The sequence below is a fragment of the Vulpes vulpes genome, chromosome 15, assembly GCF_048418805.1.
Source record: "Vulpes vulpes isolate BD-2025 chromosome 15, VulVul3, whole genome shotgun sequence".
NCBI lineage: Eukaryota > Metazoa > Chordata > Mammalia > Carnivora > Canidae > Vulpes > Vulpes vulpes.
The window spans coordinates 54,817,988-54,834,369 of NC_132794.1; the positions used below are offsets into that span (position 1 = coordinate 54,817,988).

Below are 16,382 nucleotides of genomic sequence, written 5' to 3' on the forward strand. Positions count from 1 at the left end.
GGGGCCCTATAGGATTCAATATTTCAATAAAACTTTCCCGGGCACCCACTTTATAACCTAGATGACATGTTATCAGCCTTCGAGAAACAATGATATAAATTAATAGTTACCATAATACATTGTAATAAGTTCTGTAATAGAGGAAAGTATAAAGCACAAATTAACTCTGACTAAAAAGAAAGGGCAGCTGAGAGAAGTTTCACAGAAAGAAAAGGCTTTTGGTTACAACGGACACAATACTGCAGAAAGTGGTTAAGAATAAGGGCGCTCGATTCTAGCTCTCTACCTATCAGCTGTGCAAGCCTAAGGACACGACTTCCATTTTCTTATGAATAAAATGGGGGTAAAAAGAGTACCTACCTCAAAGATTGGTTATGAAGATTCACAAGATAATGAATATAGAGTGCTTAGCACTAAGTACCAATCGATACATTTTAGTTTTGTTATTATTATAGCATTCTTACCAATGAAGAGCCTGCAGCTACAAAAGAGGTCAAAACAAAGAGGATTCAGTGCATCCCAGAAAGGTGAATATGCAGCAGGTAGGAAACCTTACTTCGACTAATGCAACCTTTTCTAGGATGAAAATGCCACCTCCTTATCGTGTTGCCCCAGGAATCAGCCACTTTTTTGCACTCTCAGACTATATTTCTTACACTTTTCTTAAGCCTCCAATTTCAGCCTCTCACTTAGTTGGGTGCATTTACATATCCAGGGAGTGCATAGCAACTGCCACGCGCTGTGAAGGATATGGTGAAATTCAGCTTAAATCAAACTCAAGTTCGTGACTACAAGACAAAGGTCAAGTGCCACAGCGGGGGGTGGGGGGTTGGGGATCGTGTATAAACGCCCTAGGAAATTCCACTTACTTGCTTACAGGCTAGCTTCCCTTCCAGGATGAGAACAACCAGGACACTGTCTGAGACTTGCAACGCCAGGCTTAAAAGGCCTGGTCGCTCGTTCAATTATTTACCAAGCACTTGCTCCAGATTACAAAGTCTAACAGGACTTCGCAGAGGAAAAGACAACAGACGTGTAAAGAAGTGATGGCAATGGTCTGCGATCAGCGCTCACGACGGCAGCCTGGACGAGGTGCTGACGCCGATTGCAGGTGCGGGAGGAAGGCGGCGGGGAGGCAGCCGCGGGCTGCAGCGGTCCCCACCGAGGAACCCCCAGCTCGGCGAGCGCGAACCGCCAGGGCGAGGCTGCAGCGCGGGCGCAGGGAGCCCGGGGCTGGCTCCGGCCGCCTGGGCTGCCCGCGCCACCCGCGCCGGGTCGCCACGCGTGGAGTCCCCACTGTGAGCCGGGCGCGCGCCAGGCCGGCCACCGCGGGGCTCCCCAGGGCGCGGACCCCCGAGGCGCCGGGGGGCTCCCACCCGCCCCTACTAAGCAGAAACCTGGGGTCTCGCCGACTCTTCCAAGTCCAAGCCTGAGTCCCGCAGCCCCCGGACAGTCCATCCCCGCGGGGTCGGAGGAGGGGGCGGCTCAGCCCCCGGGACGCCACAGCCCGAATCCCCAGGGCCCCGCACCTTCTCCAGCCCCAGCTCCAAGGCCAGCCGAGAAGCGAAACTCACCGGCGGCCGCGACGCTGTCACCACGGGGAAACCCTGCCCCCGCCGGAGACCGACTCCTAACAACCCCCCTTGCCGGGGTCTCTAACCTGCTAGCGCCTTCCTCGTCACAACCGAACCCAGGGGCGCGGGGCCGCTGACGAGCAGCCGCCTCCTCCAATCGGCGGCTAGAGGCTGGCCCGGGGGGCGGGGCCGTGCCTGCCCGAGCCTGGGCGCGGAGGCGGAGGCGGAGGCGGAGGTCTCCGCCCCTCTCAAGCTTGCTTGAGAATCCCGCCCGCAGTTGCGACTGTGTGGCTGTTTAAAAGCGGGCGCCAGAGGTGGCGGGAAGGTCCTCCCGTGCGCCCATTGGTGAGTTAGCGAGCCAATGACGAAAGGGTTGGCTCTAGAGGGGGCGGGCTTACGGTTGCTTAGAGACGCCGAGCGCCAGGGTTTGGGCCTTCGCAGAGCATGAATCCGCCTGGACGGGGGCCCCTTGCTGCCTCCTGCACCTGCTGGTACCCCCTGGGCCCCCCCGCCCCGCGCCTTCCACTCCTAAACCTCAGGTCTCGGCCGCAGCACACGGAATCCCTCACATTCCCCCACCGAATCCTTTCCCTTAAAGGTTTTTGCGCTTGCCCCTTTGATTCTATAAGGTTCCTGCTTCCCCATCACCTAAACACGCTTAGGTGTAGTTTTATTTTGTCTTCTTGCTTACTGGGTCCTGCCTCGTTTGAATTTGTGTTTTCTTGCATTACCCAGGAGATGGCACATTTCCCCCACGTGTCTATTCACTTCTTGAATTTCCCCCAGGTGTGAATGTTCTTGCCACTTTAGGTATAGTTAGCCTGTCCTTTAAGAAAGGGCTGCCTAGTGTAGACTAAAGCCTGTTCTGTATCCACCTTCCAACTTAAAAGGGCTTCAGTGCATATCAAGGAGTTGGTAGCAGTAGGTTCGCACTTCTTTTTAACACTTTCCCATATATAGGAGGAAACCTTTCCCATACAGTATGGAGCAAAATGGTTGTTTAAGGCTCTTCATAATCCGTCTAGTTTTCTTTTGCTACCTAATCCATCCAACTTACTGATCCCTGTAACCCCATTGACTAGCATAAGGGTACACATGCCACGTAATAGGTACTCTCACTCAATCCTTAGCAGTAAGTGACTGAAATTACTGGCTGAGCTTCCTATGGTTCTCAGAGTGCTTTTGTTTTGCTCAAATTCTTTCTTTTTTAAAAAGATTTTATTTATTTATTCATGAGAGACACCGGCAGAGGGAGAAGCAGGTTCCATGCAGGCAGCCTGATGCGAGACTTGATCTGGGGACCCTGGTATCACACCCTGAGCTGAAGGCAGACACTCGACCGCTGAGCCACCCAGGCGCCCCTTTTTTTTTCACCTTCATTGCCCTATCTTACTTACCTACTCAGTCTTCAAGATAGATGAGCAACTCCTCATCTATCTTGACATGTGTTTTTCATTTATCTTGACAAGCCTTTCATGACACACTTGTCCCCCTTGACAGAAATGATCCTCCATCTGTACACAGTATACATATCTTATCATGTTTATTATCTTCTATAATTAGCTGTGTGTCTGTTTTACTCAGTTCAATGTTAATAACTTGAGGTACTTACATTACTTCTTGGATATCAAGCATGCTTAAAAATTTTTGTTAAATGAGTAAATGAATGAACAAATAAATGATGACTTCTGTGCCAGAAAAATGTGAATAAAAGGCATTCAGGTAAATGGCAGTTGTTGAAACCTGAGCCAAGGTATCTGTTAGTGGGAACTAGGCTTGGGTGAAGATGGAATGCTATAGCAAGGATGCTAAGTGATTCCTGTTTCTTTTCTTATAAAAAAAAAAAAAGAAAAGAAAACTTTACTTATTTATGACAGAGGGGGGCGGAGCGCAGAGGGAGAAGCAGGCTCTGTGCAGGGAGCCTGACATGGGTGGGACTCGATCCCGGATTTCCAGGATCACACCCCCGGGGCCAAAGGCGTTACTAAACCACTGAGCCACCCGGGCTGCCACCGGTGATTCCTGTTTCTTACAGTGATGAACACATAGAAGATATAAGGGGGAAAGCACATGAGGTGACAATGTTTATAATCCCTTACCTAGTGCTTTAGAATTTGAGTTCTTTCACAGACACTAGCTCATGTCCTTACAACAAACTTATGAGGGGCTAGGACAGGTATTCATATCCCATTTTACCACAGAAGAAACTGAGAAAAAAAATTAAATGACTTGTCCAAGGCTACACAGCTAATGCAAGACAGAAAGGATCTGAGCACATTTCCTTTATCTCCAAATCCAGAGCTATTTATATTTAATATTATATGTAAGTGAGAGTTAAACATGTATGTCACAAAAGATGAAAAGTAAAGAATAAATCAGAGCCTCAGAGCCCCCTTGCCTCTAAAAATGGATTTGGGTGAAGTTATGGGTATAATCAATGAAATTTTCTTGACTGCCTATCCTGTTTAATTCCTTGCCTAGGTGCTTGAATATAAAATGTGAGGCAGGACCCCACCCTCGAGATACTCATTCTCTTTGACAGTGCAAAATACATAATAAGACAAATACACACACGCACATACACAAACCCACAAAATAATAGTTTACTACATGCAATGTAAGAATGGGGGTGATTCTGAGGGAAAGTGATCATCTAGGAAAAGATCTATCAGACAAAGTTCTTGGAGGAAGAGGAAAAGAGAGTCAACAGGAAGGTTGTTAGCATGAGTGATTGCAATGTGAAACCAAACCAGCAAAAATAAAAGATCCTTATATTTATGGGGCACCTGGGTGGCTCAGGTCATGATCACAGGGTCCTGAGATTCAAGCCCCACCTTCAGGTTCCCTCCTCAGTGAAGAGTCTATTTGTCTCCCTCTTCCTCCCCCTTCCCTCTCCTCCTCTCCCTGTGCTCTCTCCCTCTCTCTGTCTCGCTCTCTCAAATAAATAATGTTTTTTAAAAAAAGGGTTCTTATATTTAGACCTAAGAGTGGAGAAGCAGACCAGAAGGAGGCAGCCAGTGGGAGAGCTCGATGCCTAAAGAAATGGGAAAGACATGCTACAAAAGTAAGGTATGGTATACACAAGGAATGAACATGTCCAGAGAAATGCAAGTAGACAAAGTCAATCAGGAGTAATAAAAATAAATGTGGGGTAAGAGAGAAAAGCTGCCAAAGGTCTTACATGCTGGATTAGAGATTATTTCTGGAATGTTGGGTCATTTGCATTTTCTAAACAGACACACCTGTGAGCTGGGAGGGACGCTACCTCTACTAGACTTGTTTACATTTCAAGGGGCAGTGTCTTTTTTTTTTTTAAGATTTTATTTATTTATTCATGAGAGGCACAGAGAGAGGCAGAGACACAGGCAGTGGGAGAAGCAGGCTCCTCACAGGGAGCCTGATACGTACTTGATCCCTGGACTGGAATCACATCCTGAGCCAAAGGCAGACACTTAACCGCTGAGCCACCCAGGAGTCCCTGAAGTGCCATGTTGTTGATGAGATATAGTCCTTCCCAGGCGGCCGGGGTGGCTCAGTGGTTTAGCGCTGCCTTTAGCCCAGGGCGTGATCTGGGAGACCCGTGATTGGATGATTCCCTCCCTGCATGGAGCCTCTCTCTCTCTCTCTCTCTCTCTCTCTCTAATAAATAAATAAAATCTTAAAAAAAAAGAGAGAGAGAGAGAGATGTGGTCCTTCCCATTCAGAAGATATCTAAAGGTAGAGCTAAACCATCATCCCTCCCTTTTCCTACCTTCTTCTTGGGGTCAAAAGTATTAGGTCAAAGCAAAGCCATCATGAAATAAAGAGCACTATCCTTAAAAGAGGCCTGAACTTAAAGATTTGAGTTCAAGTTCCTACCCACTAGCTTTTATTCAACAGTTTATTTAACCCCTCTGAGACTCAATGTTCTTATTTAAAAAGAGAAATGATAATATCCACTTTGCAGGATTGCAAAAAGGATGAAATAAGATTGTGCGAAAGAACTTATAAACTGTAGAAATGCTATTTAACTGTTACTTAACTGAGGAAGATCAGACCATTATTTGCAGTTTATTGATTTAATAATATTTTTTGAGGAGCCACTTTGCACCAAGCACTATTCCAGGGGCTCATTTAATATTGACACATGAGTCAAAATGCCTGCTCCAATTAAGCCTCTAATAATGGAATCTACTCCTGCCCGCAGCCACTATAATTTCACCACCATCACTTCCCCACTGCCCTAATATCTGGTCATACCTGACTGTGTCAAAAGTGAGCACCAGACCCAAGTTGGGTCACTCATATTCTCTTCCCAAGTAACTGAAATAAGACTTCATGAAAGTGACTCAGCTGGCAAACATACAGAGGAGAAACAGGCTTTTTTACAGTTGCCTGTATTTTATGGGAAATATACTGCTTCCATACATGGAAGTATATGTATATAGTGGAGCCTAGACTGAAGATCACGACCTTCTGGCACTCAAAGCCATGGATGTGCCTGAGGCTTGCAGTTTGTGAAGCCTCACAGTTCAGCTTTTCCTTGAATCCTACGATAAACTGAAACTCAAAACAATCTTTTGACTTGAGCTGACTCAGGTCATTTAGGATTTGAATAGTGTGTCCTCTCCACAAATTTCATATCCACCCAGAACTCAGAATGTGACCTTATTTGGAATAGAGTCTTTACAAATGTAATTAGTTAATATACATGAGGACAGATCCTAAATCTAAAACTGGTGTCCTTTATTTATTATTTATTTATTTATTTATTTAAAGATTTTATTTATTTACTCATGAGAGAGAGGCAGAGACACAGGCAGAGGGAGAAGCAGGCTCCATGCAGGCTCCATCCCGGGACTCCAGGATCACGCCCTGGGCCGAAGGCATGCGCTAAACCACTGAACAACCCAGGGATCCCCCAGACCGGTGTCCTTTAAAGAAGAGAAGAACTCGCAACCAATGTAACATCCTGTGTCAATTAAACACACGTGCACACAAATATATACATTATCATAGTACAGAGTTCACTTTTAAAATAAAAATTTTAATTTCCTAAAAAAAAAGAGGAGAACATAGACACACAAGAAGAAGACAGTCATGTGAAGATGAAAGGAAGAAATAGGAGTTATGTCACCACAAGCCAAGGAACACCAAGGGTCACCAGAAACTGGCAAGGAATTCTTCCTCAGAACCTTCAGAAGGAGCATGGCCCTGTCAACACCTTGATTTCAGACTTCTAATCTCCAATACTGTAGAGAATAAATTTCTATTGTTTTAAGCCACCTCGTTTATAGTACTTTGCTGCAGTAGCCCTAGGAAATTAATACAGGTGTGTTTTCATTCCTTGAAACCAAATAATTATGATTAAGATGCATTTGTGACAATAGATTGATTAGATCGATTATATGTGAATAGTCTAAACCAGTGATTCTCCAAGTATGATCCATGACCCTCTGGTGGACCTCACGGATATTCCTGATGGTTCATTAAATGATACAGATCACATAAGTTGTTTCTTCAGTTCTCATGGGAAAATAACTTGCAATTTTATAGGTTTTTATTTTTACATACAACTAAGGTTTGCCTAATAGGAATCTATCAAGTAAGATATGAGGCATTACTAATGTTTTGAATTTGTAAACTAAAATTATCACATTATTTAAACTTACCAAAAATGGTGTTTCATCATTTCTATGTGCAAAATTATAAAACTCCTGCTCGGGCACACTTGAAGGTAACTGAAATACCCACTTTTGGGAGAAAATTGTAAGTTTCTTTCCCAGGAAATTTTGGGTTTTAAGAGGCGCTTTTCCTATGTCTTAGTTATGAACTATCTTTGCTTGGCTTCATCAATATCAATTTAGTTTGTTGTACAGTGTTGGGTTACCTCAGGTGTGTGTAATGTTAACTCCTTTAATACATAAATTCACACTTTTCCTATAACTTGACTTTAACATAATATCCAGGTTCAGGTTCAATTTTTATCATTGGTCATTACTAAAGTCATCAATTTATAATTCCTCTGAAGTCTGCTTATTACTTTATTGAAATGTATTAGTTAAAATTTGTTCTATTTAAACAACTGATGACATATTATCAAGGCAAGTGAGAAAATTACTCCTTTTTCAAAAAATCTGTAAGGCAGTATTTTGGAAAATAAAATCATGTAAATGATATTTCTCCCTTAAAAGTAAATAAATAAGCAAATCCTGATGTTCCTCTTCAGTTCTCTGTTGTCACAGAGTTATTTTTTCACTACCCTCCAAAAAATTAATAAGTAATAAAGGAGGATTAGGGGATGGAAGGTATGTGGGACAATAGGTCTTCTGCCTCTTATGGAAGAGGTCTTTGGCCAAAAATGTGAGAGCCAATGGGCTGGATTTAATGTTCAGGATTTTCAACAATAACAAAGTTTTTAATCAGAAAGCCTGTAAAAGCTATCAGAAGAAGTGACAATGACCATTTGATAAAGATCCAAAGCTACAAAACTCGTAACCGAGTGTGAAATGCAGACCTTCCCAGATGCCATAGTACTTCTGTTTCTTAAAACAAGATCATTAAATTGGTGTATATTTCAAACGCTTACATAACATGTTCAATGCATATTAATGTAATACAACATAATACCATTCACACAATTACAGGATTTATTAAAAATGTTCAGGGATTTGAACACTTAAATAGTATAGTCCAGTAATGGGATACATGTTTAAAGTTATTTGACGTTTGTCTGGCTTAGGTCATGTTCCCAGAAGTGAACCCTGGGATAAAATTTGCTACATAGGATTTCCTAAAGAAAGGCTTCCCAGGGAAAGCTGTTAGGGAGTGAGGAACCAGGACAGGAAAGGGGAAAGGCCAAGCAGGTGTGTGGTTTTAGGAGATACACTGACCAGTTGACCCCACTGGGGATCTCTGGAGTTTAAACAGGATGGGATACACTCTTGCAACAGTGATGGTGGCAGGGAAGGGGTGAAGGAAACTCACAGGCTCATCTGGCTCTTGGTGACTCAAAACAACTCCCCTTACCTGAGGCTGTCCTCAGAAAAAAGAGCCACTCTGCAGGCAGTTGGGGGCAAAACACACAGAAGCCAGCAGAGGGACATGCCTAAATGAATCAAGGGATCTGAGAGAGTCCGGGCAAAGCTGGCAATGTCTCCGTACATCTGTGTTTGCCATCCTTTGATCTTGTCAGCATTATCTCTGGAGACAACATCAAACATTACATTTGAAGCCCTTCATGAAGGTGGCTTCATGCAGCTCATTTAGATGACCCCTTCTAGTCCTAGTACAAGGGGACCTAAGGTGACCAAGATGATCCTACCAGTGAAAGTGTTATCTACGTTTTACCCCCAAACATTTGTTAAATTAAACTTTGTATTTTGGTAAAAATTGTAGGTTCCCATGTAGTTAGTTGTAAGAAATAATACAGGGAGATCTCCTGTAAACTTTACCCAATTGTCACCAATAATAACATCTTTTTCAAAACTATACTACAATATCACAACTATGATATCCACATTGATAGTCATAATTCAAAACAACTGCACCACACAAGGATTCCTCATGTTGCCTTTTTAAAAAATATTTTATTTATTTATTCATGAGAGACATAGAGAGAGGTAGAGACACAGGCAGAGGGAGAAGCAGGCTCCTTGCAGGGAACCTAATGTGGGACTCGATCCCAGGACCTCAGGATCATGACCTGAGTGGAAGGCAGACGCTCAACCACTGAGAGCCACCCAGGTGCCCCAACTCATGTTGACCTTTTATATCTGTACCCACTTTCCTCCCTCCTGCTGGCTCCTTCCTTAACACCTATTCTCCATTTCTGTAATTTTATCATTTCACGAATGTTAGGTAAATGTAGTCCTATACTAAGTAACCTTTTGGGATCAGCTTTTTGCTCTGCATAATTATTTGCAGATTCAGCCACGTTGTATGTATCAGCCTGTTATTCCTTTTTATTGCTGAGTAGTGTTCCACGGTATGTCTGTACCACAGTCTGTTTAACCATTCACCCACTGAAGGAACATCTGGGATATTGCCAGCTTTAGGTCATACAAACAAAGCTACTATAAACATTCCTATCCGAGTGTTTGTGTAAACATAAGTTTTCATTTCTCTGTGATCCAAGCCCAATGGTGTAATTACTGGATTGAATGTTAGCTGCATGCTTAGTTTCTTAGATAAGCTATCAAACTGCTTTCCAGAATGACTGCACTATTTCACATTCTCACCGGAATGCGAGAAAGATGATGAGAAAGTGTGATCCACTTTCTCCTCATCAAGTCAGCATTTAATATTGTCAATATTGTTCATTTTACCCATTCAGATATGTGTGTGGTAATATCTAATTGTGATTTTAATTTGCATTTCCTAACTGGTTAGTGATTTTGGACATATTTTCATGTGCTTGTTTGACATCTATATATCTTCAGTGAATTGTCTGTTCATGTTTCTACTTTCTTTTTACTGTTGAGTTTTGAGTCTTTTATATATTCTAGATATTAGCCCTCTGTCAGATAGGTGATTTGCAAATTTTTCCCCAGTCTACAGCCTGCCCTTCATCCTTTTTACAGAGTCTTTCACAGAGCAAAAATTTATTATTTTGATGAAATGCAATGTATTAGTTTTTCCTTTACCAGATCATATCAAGTCTAAAAACTCTGTTTTGCCCCATATCCTAAAAGTTTTCTCCTGTGTCTTTCTTTCCTAAAAGTTTCATAGTTTTATATTTTACGTTTAAATCCATAATCCATTTGAGTTAATGTTTACGTAAAGTGTGAGGTTTGTTCTCTTGCCTACAGACGTCCAGTTGCTCCAATGCCATTTGTTGAAAAGGCTGTCCTTCTTCCACTGAGTATACTATCCCTAGCCTCCTCCTTGTGGAGTCACCAGAGCTGGTGGAGTCCCTCCACTGGTGTCCACAGGTGCTAGGAGGCAGTCCTCCCAGAGAGTTCGCTCCAGATTATGTTACCACACAATTCACTGGCCCCAGGGCACTGCACGCTTCCTTGTGGTTTCCCAAGGTTCTGCCCACACCTTTGTAAAAAATCCCTTTATTAAACCCTCCTCGCATTACCCAATTTAAGTGAACCATCTGTTGTCTGTCAGGACCCTGATACATCCTGCAAATGATAAAGTTTCCAAATCCTAAACATCAGACATATACTCTCAATTGTCACAAAGCAATGATCATTTATTTTTTTTTTGAAAAGTTGTTTACAGATATTTATAGGCAAATGGATTTCCACTTTAAAACAGATGAAGATAAGTGTGTGTGATTAAAATAGCATGCAATAAAATATTTCTTCTGTTGTTTCATTTTGTTTGAACTGTGTCTGCGGTACTTGTAAGTGCAGTATTTGCTTATCTAACTACTATAACATTACAGTCAAATACTGATTATCCATGTACTGGTGCATCATGTACCAGTATCCATGTTCTGCTCATATTGTTTATACTCTCTGCACCTATTTCTACCAGGAACTTCTTCCTGAAACCCAGTTAACACTCTGCTCAACCAGACTGAGATCACAACCCTACTCTGACTCTGATAGGTGACTAGATCACCCACAAATTTCTATGATCTATACTCACGCTGACCCCCTTCACGAAGACAGATCATCAAAAACCAAGATATATGTAAAAGTGATGAAACAGCCATTATTTCCTAGTTGTATAAAAGGAAACAAACCTACCTAAGCAATCAGTGGCAGTAGAGTAGAATAAAATCATAAACCCTTGCAGAAAAATATTACAGTTCAGTGTGCTTGATTTCTGATGATTTCTACCCCAAAAAAGTTTCTTGTATTTTATTTAAAACTTAGCAAATATATCATAATTACAAAGATTAAGTTGTATCTAGCCAAAATGAAGTGGGGTTAAGGCAACTGTCCAGATTACTCAGGATAAAAAAGCATCCTAAAGTAATGGCCAAACCACTATATGCAAAGGCAAGTAAAAGACTGAAGCAGTTTTCTGCTACTCCAAACAACCCAATCCACTTCCACCATCACTACTGAGAGTACTCCAAAGTTTCAATGTTTTTGACAGAAAGGCTCATGGTCTCTGCTACCTGAATGTTGATTTCAGTTGTGCCTTTTATTCTGTGAGTACAGATACAGACTAAAGGAATAAACTCAAGTTTTCATCTTAATTATACAAACTATCAGTGCTGACCCCTAATAAATGGAAAACTTGCTTTTTATAGACTCATGTTAGGGCAGAGATACATCTCTGAATTCACCTAATCCCACTCCCTTATTTCATAGACAAGGAAACGGGAGTCCAGTCAGGTTCAGCAGCTAGCTCAAGGTCACTTCGAGAGACCTGGCCAGCACTCTTCTCTACACAACACTTAATTACACCATCAGTTGATCAGTGTACCTACATGTGGCAGACCTTTCCAAATGTTTCATTCAATGTGTTTTCTCCCTTCTGCATTTTGTCTGATCATATCTAGAAAAGACGCTGAGGATACATGTAGGTGAGAGACTATGACTCAGTCACAGCCAATCAGGAGGATATTTCCTGATACTTTCAAATAAATTCATTCTTTAAATAAGAATGAAACCAATTTGGATGTTGAATATGAACACTGGTCTGCCTTCCATGTTTTCAATCTATGCACTCAGGAGCTTTCTCATGAGTGGGGGTGGGGGAGGAAAGAGGGAGAAATATGATGAACTAGAAATGACTGATAGATTTGGCCTCTCTTCAGCTTGTTCTATGCTGCATATATGCAGTTTGAATAGCAAAGATTGAGAAATACGAGGCCAAAGAATCTAGGCTCCAACCCTTTAACTAGTGAATGGGACAGGCCAATGAAACAGACCAATGCTTTCAGTGGCTTTTGATTTGATTCTACCGGCATAGACAGAATCCAAATTCAACGTCAAATTTATTTTAATGTTGCAGTGAAAGTGCTACTAAACAGAAAACGTAGTAAAGTTAGTAACTATCAAGCAGATTGCTTCTTATTTTTGTAACAAGGAAAAACTCTTTTTGGCAAATAGTTCTATAGTTATAGAATATGAAGACAGTTAGAACTAATCTCCCCAATATGAAAATGTCCCCAAATTATCAAGTTGAAAGGCACATACCACTGCCCCAGCAGTTCATCCAAATAGTCTCTAGCATGGGAAATTTTAATTGTGCTTTTAGCTTGCTATCAATGCAATATGGCCTTAAAAAGTGACATCCGTGCATATGTATAATTTCTTTTCAAATGGACTAATCCTCTTCCCCTTTTATAAGTTTCACTTTCTGAAGATCAATCTTTGTTATTTCTTTGTCTGATAAAGGACATAGTCCCATGACGGTCTTGGAAAAAATGTACTTCACAGTTTGTGCTCTATTTTGTCTATAAACCAAGTTTGGATTATCTTTGTGTCCTAACACAAAATGAACTTTTTTGAAATATTAGTGTGATGGCACTTCCATACTGTCATTTGTTAGAATGCAAAAGTCCTGGATTATTATCTTTTCTCACTGGTTGTTTAAGGCTTACTTCGCTTCCAGAAGAGATGATTGGCAAACTGTTATCCATGTGGTATCTGATAAGGTGGCCGACGTTATCGAATACGTGATCCTTGGTCCTTACCTTGAAAAGGAAGTACAAAGTACTTAGGTTAAATGATAATAGTTCTCTCAAAAGATGTAAACAATCAGGAAGAAAAACAGACACATCCTCAAAGGAGATATTTGGCTGAACAACAACAACAAAAAAACCAAACATACTTTTCAACTCTATATCCCTTAGTAGACAATTGTCTCATTCCCCATTACCTCTTTTTAAAACAAATAAAAAATATATTTTATTTATTTATTTATGAGAGACACAGAAAAAGAAAGAGACATGGGCAGAAGGAGAGGGAGAGACAGGCTCCCTGCGAGGAGCCCAATGCAGGACTCGATCCCAGGACCTTGGGATCATGACCTGAGCCAAAGGCAGATGCTCAACCACTGAGCCCCCCAAGTGCTCCCCCATTATGTTTTTAAAGCAATTTTCCCTCTGAGTTAGAAAAATCCAAATTTGCAACCAACGTTTTGCCATGTTATTGTTTGACATATTCTATCATGTCACCAGTCCTATAAATATTTAACTGTACATACAAGCATGAAGTCTATAATTGGTTATAATTATAACCCAGCAAGCAGACTGTTTCAAAATATCTTGTGTCCGTAGGAAGCAGGCCCTTCTGGAGAAGTCCTGCCTCTCCTTGGAGGCTTAACACAAATCCTGTCTCCTTTGAGAAGCCTCCTCAGACCTTCCTAATAGGCATTCATGTCTTCTTCCTGAAGACTTCATGGTAGCTGATTCCTAAATATTTGTTATATGGAACTTCTTGTCTGCCTGCCATAGAAACTTGGTTTCCCTTCACCTGCTTTCTCCTGAGGACTTTCCTCCCTAATGTTACTGCATCCTTACTCTGCACTGGCAGAAGAAATTACTCCCCATCATGACTCCACTGGCCATAAATATTCCTGTTGGGAGGGTGGCTGAGAATTGTCCAAGAGTGGGAAGTCACAGCCAGAGAATACCTTGCTACATGATTCTGCTACCTCTCTCTACAAGGTATTTTTTAGTTCTGTTTCGATATTGGTTTTCAGCATATTAAAAAAACACAAACTTATTGGAATTGACCTAATCTGAATACAACTATGAATTAGATCATGGTAGTGTATCAACGTATAAATTTGATTTTGATCACTGTACTATGTCTGTGTAAGAGAATAGCTTTATTCTTGGGCAAGGAGTATGAGGCAAAGAGCACAATGTTTCCAACTTAGCCTCAAATGGCTCCAAGCCTTGAAAACATTTTTAACTCCTTCATTTCAACACCAACCTATGTCAGATCAGCTGATCAGTCCTGCCAGTCTGTGTTTTTAATTCCAGCTCACTCTGCCCTCCTCTCTGTATTTCTCCTGCTTCCATTCTGGTTCAGGCTTTCATTAGTTTTTATTTGGAAGCCCCTCATTATTTTTTTCTCCAAGCAATCCTACATACAGATGTCCAATGAATCTTCCAGTGCAGGGATTATAAACTATCCACTCTGTAGCCAAACATCCCAGGGATGTTTAAGTTTGCTGGGGTGTGTTAAGTGGGAGATGCCCAATAGAGATTTTTTAAGTATTTTGAATTAAAAATGGGGAGATTTCCTACAAAAATTTAGTTTTGTGGCTTCTTTGGTAAAATCGAATCTGGCTACTCTGGGCCCTTACTCCAAGTGGCAGCAATTGACTGAAGCTGCATGTGACTGTCCCTCTGACACAGGACACTTCCCAGGTCATCATAGCCTACTGCACTCCATGCTCATTCACCTTAAATTCACCATTTGCCCACCTTTACACACTGCAAACATCTGCTGCTATGACCCCAATCACAAGGTGCCTGGGTGCACATTTGTGCACATGTGTGTGAGATAACAAACCCCTATTATGAGATCTACCTCCTGAACAAGTTTTTAAGTGTACGATAGTATAGTTAACTCTAAGAACAATGCTGTACACCAGATCACTAGAACTTTTTCATCTTACATGACTGAACTATACATTATACATTATACATTATACATTATACATTATACATTAAACAACAACCCATCTCCTCCTCCTCACCGGGCCCTGGCAACTACTATTCTTTCTGTTTCCATGAGTCTGACTACTTTTGATATCTCATATCACTGGAATCATGCAGTAGTTGTAATTCTGTGACTGGCTTATTTTAATTAGCAGGATGTTCTCCAGGTTCATTCATGTTGTAGCATGTAACAGATTCTTGACTTTGGCTGAATAGTACTCCATTGTATATGTGTGTATGTATACATACACATTTTCTTAATCCATTAATCCATCAAGGGACATTTAGCATGTTCCTACCACTTGGCTATTGCAAATAATGCTGCAATGAAGATGGGAGTGCAAATGTCTCTTTAAGTTCCTGATTTCAACTCATTTGGGATAAAAACCCAACCAATAAATATAGACCATATGTGGGTACTATTTTGAATTTTTTGAGGAAAATCCATACTATTTTCCCCAGCAGCTACACCATTTTACATTCTCACTAACAAGATACGAAGGTTCCAATTTCTGCACACCCTCACCAAAACGTGTTCTTTTCTGTATGTTTGTTTTTGATCATGGTCATCCTAACAGGTGTGAGGTGATATATTACCATGAATTTTGTTGCATTTCCCTGAGGATTATAGCCGTTGAGCATCTTTTTAAGTAGCTGCTGGCCATATGTATATCTTTTTTAGAGACATGACTATTCAAGTCATCTGTCCATTTTTTAAAATTTTTATTTATTTATGATAGTCACACAGAGAGAAAGAGAGAGAGAGAGAGAGGCAGAGACATAGGCAGAGGGAGAAGCAGGCTCCATGCACCGGGAGCCCGATGTGGGATTTGATCCCGGGTCTCCAGGATCGCGCCCTGGGCCAAAGGCAGGCGCTAAACCGCTGCGCCACCCAGGGATCCCCCATTTGTCCATTTTTTAATCAGATTGTCTTTTTGCTATTGAGTTGTAGAAATTTCTTATATACTTTGAAAATCAACCCCTTATCAGACATATGGTTTGCAAATATTATCTCCCATTCTTATTGCCTTTCACTCTGTTGATTGCTTTCTTTGCTGTGTAGAAATTTTTTAGTTTTATATAGTCTCACTTGTCTGTTTTTGCATTTGCTTGTATTCTTGGTGTTACATCCAAGAAATCATTGTCAAGAGCAATATTATGAAATTTCCCCCTTATGTTTTCTCCTAGGAGTTTTACAGTGCCAGATCTTACGTATAAGTCTTTAATCTATTTTGAGTTAA

The 16,382-nt window shown here is 41.4% G+C and overlaps 2 protein-coding genes across 8 annotated transcripts in view; both read right to left on the reverse strand.

The window, feature by feature from the left end:
• Positions 1–1,714, reverse strand: part of CEP152 (centrosomal protein 152) — an 88,107-nt gene extending 86,393 nt beyond the window's left edge. For 2 of the 7 annotated variants that reach the window (XM_072738476.1, XM_025998673.2), the window contains exon 1: positions 1,575–1,714. The gene's annotated coding sequence lies outside the window, so the exon portion shown is untranslated. Of the gene's footprint in view, positions 1–1,529 lie in introns of all 7 variants that reach the window. The other 5 variants (XM_072738478.1, XM_072738475.1, XM_072738474.1 and 2 more) reach the window with 4 other exon arrangements.
• A 9,020-nt stretch (positions 1,715–10,734) lies between these two features.
• SHC4 (SHC adaptor protein 4) overlaps positions 10,735–16,382 on the reverse strand; it is a 127,925-nt gene continuing 122,277 nt past the window's right edge. The window contains exon 12 of the mRNA XM_025998674.2: positions 10,735–13,161. Within this exon, the coding sequence (XP_025854459.1) occupies positions 13,006–13,161 (156 nt within the window). The 3' untranslated portion in view covers positions 10,735–13,005. The remainder of the gene's footprint in view (positions 13,162–16,382) is intronic.